Source organism: Centroberyx gerrardi, chromosome 8 (genome assembly GCF_048128805.1).
Source record: "Centroberyx gerrardi isolate f3 chromosome 8, fCenGer3.hap1.cur.20231027, whole genome shotgun sequence".
Lineage (NCBI taxonomy): Eukaryota > Metazoa > Chordata > Actinopteri > Beryciformes > Berycidae > Centroberyx > Centroberyx gerrardi.
Window position 1 is genome coordinate 32,256,863 of NC_136004.1, and position 2,500 is coordinate 32,259,362.

A 2,500-nucleotide genomic window follows, 5' to 3' on the forward strand; every position below is an offset into this window, starting at 1 on the left:
ACGCAACACAAAAAGCTACATTACAGTGCTGAGGATAAATGTTATTGGAGTAACATCGCGTATTGAATTAATCAGAAATAGGAATTCAAGTATTGCTGCTCTGCAAGTCGTACTGTTTGATTGTTGGCGGTAGAGTTTGACTGATATGGGTTTTTGAAGGCCGACGCTGATATATTTGGTTGAAGCTGCTGATAGCTAATATTTAATAATAAAAGTAATATCGCTGCTGCTGTTTTCACCAGGCAGCGACAATATAAACACCTTCATGCTGACTGATCAAAGTGTCTCATTAGAATCAGTTCAGGTTAAGGGCTTCATATAGACAACCAGAGCAGTATTGATCAGTTGTGCAATAAATAGGTAATCAATCAAACTGCATCATATCTGTGTTTATTTGTAATTATGTTGATTCTTAGATTTTCCTCCTCTCCTCTCCTCTCATTTCTTTCCCATTCCTTTCCTTTCTTTATTCTCCTTTACTTTCTCCGCCTCTCCCCTCCTCTCCTCTCCTATTCTTTCTTTCCCTTTCTGTTCCTTTCTTTATTATCCTCTCCTCTCCTCTCCTCTCCTCTCCTCTCTTTCCCTTTCTGTTCCTTTCTTTATTATCCTCTCCTCTCCTCTCCTCTCCTCCCTCCTTGTCTCCTCTCTCCTCGGTAGGCAGGGCTTCAGACCCAGGCTCTGCCCACAGGGGGGAGGGGTCTGTGATGTAGCCGGGGTTGGAGCGCTGTTTCCCGGCCAGCCTCCCAGCTGTGACTCGCTGTGATTTCTCCTGCTTCCTCCCGCGTGGGGCCTGCTGCTGCCGCATCCTGCGAGATGGAGCTCCGGACGGTTCTGTCGGCCTTCCTCCTGCTCTCCGCCGCCTCCCCGCAGCCGGCGGCCGGCTCCACAGGCCGGACCGGACCGAAGGTGACCGAGAAGGTTGGTGCTTCTGCCGCATTCACTCGCATCAATTCACCATCCGTCTCTCCGGCGCGTCTTCGGCATCTTTGGCGATCCGCTATTCGCGGCACCGGAGCGTGGATAATAACGCGTTACGGGCACACGTACACGCGCACGCACGTACACGCGCACGCACACATACACACTGAAAGGAGGAGTACGTGTCTGTTCACAGCGGGGCGGCCTGGATGGAAACACACACTCGCCGCTGGGGAGTTTTTACCGACAGCCCAGACACAGACACAGACACACACACACACGCACATGCACGCACACGCACACACACACACACACGGGCTACGTGTCCATTCAGAAGAGACTATGCGCAATGCGTTTTCTGCAGGCCCTTCACTCTCTCTATTCATCTGAACGGGACCTGAGCTGCATGTTGATGTTTATTAACCAGACTGAATGGATTTTAGTATGAAAACACACACAGAGCCAGTCTGAAGCAGTCTAATATACAGTATGTATATTCAGATTCAGATTCTAAGCATAAATGTAAAAGCAGCCTCAAATTATTGGGATCTTGCACAGTCAGCAGCTGCTTTTATAGTGGAATAATGTGAATAAAAAGGATTAATGATAAGAATAATGTTAATAAAGAAGGTTAATGATAGCTAATGTAATAATAATAGGAGTAATGTTAATAAAAAGGCTTAATAATTGAGATACTGGCAAATTATGATTACTATCACTGTATAAATGTGTTCATAAATTCATGATTCACAGGTATTTTTTGACACATTTGTTCCTCCTGTGTGTGTGTGTGTGTGTGTGTGTGTGTGTGTGTGTGCGCAGGTGTTTTTCGACATCACGGTGGCGGGTCATGAGGTGGGGCGGATCGTCATCGGTCTGTTCGGGGAGGTCGTCCCGCTCACCGTCAACAACTTTGTCTCCCTGGCAACCGGGGAGGTGGGATGATGGTGCACGCACACACACACGCACACACACACACACACACACACACACACACACGCAGAAATGCATGCAACACACTCACAAACTCTCCCTTTCCCTCCCTGTGTGTCTGCAGAAAGGCTTCGGCTATAAAGGCAGTAAGTTCCACAGAGTCATCAAAGACTTCATGATCCAGGGAGGAGACTTCACCGCCGGAGACGGGACCGGAGGTGAGACCACATCTGAGCCCCTATCAGCCTTTTATTAAAAATCAGATGTGAGCCGGTCAGTCAGCGTGGTTCACCTCTGATGTGATGGATATGGTGCAGTTCCATTGATTACATAGTTATTGTAATTGTGTTTTTACAACTATATTTATATACTTTTTTGTGCAATTTCAAATCTTATCAAGACCTGGAAATAACCAAAATCTTTTTCCAGACATTCCCTGATTTTCCAGATACCGATATATCCGATATTTTCCCACCCATATCGGCTGATACCAATATGCATTTTTGTAAGAATCTTCATACAAAGATGCAAAACAGGTTCAGGTTTTCTGACAGGCCGATCTTAAGATAATGAAGTGTTTTTAAACAAAAAGATCATGTTAGTTGACAGTTGTATAAAGTGACACTCCTAGAAAATAAGGTCGCAAAAA

The 2,500-nt window shown here is 46.0% G+C and overlaps 1 protein-coding gene across 1 annotated transcript in view; it reads left to right on the forward strand.

Annotated features, from left to right (window-relative positions):
- The first annotated feature begins 813 nt into the window (after positions 1-813).
- Positions 814-2,500, forward strand: part of ppic (peptidylprolyl isomerase C) — a 4,842-nt gene continuing 3,155 nt past the window's right edge. The window contains exons 1-3 of the mRNA XM_071921293.1: positions 814-918; positions 1,741-1,854; positions 1,976-2,069. Coding sequence (XP_071777394.1) covers positions 814-918; positions 1,741-1,854; positions 1,976-2,069 — 313 coding nt within the window. The remainder of the gene's footprint in view (positions 919-1,740; positions 1,855-1,975; positions 2,070-2,500) is intronic.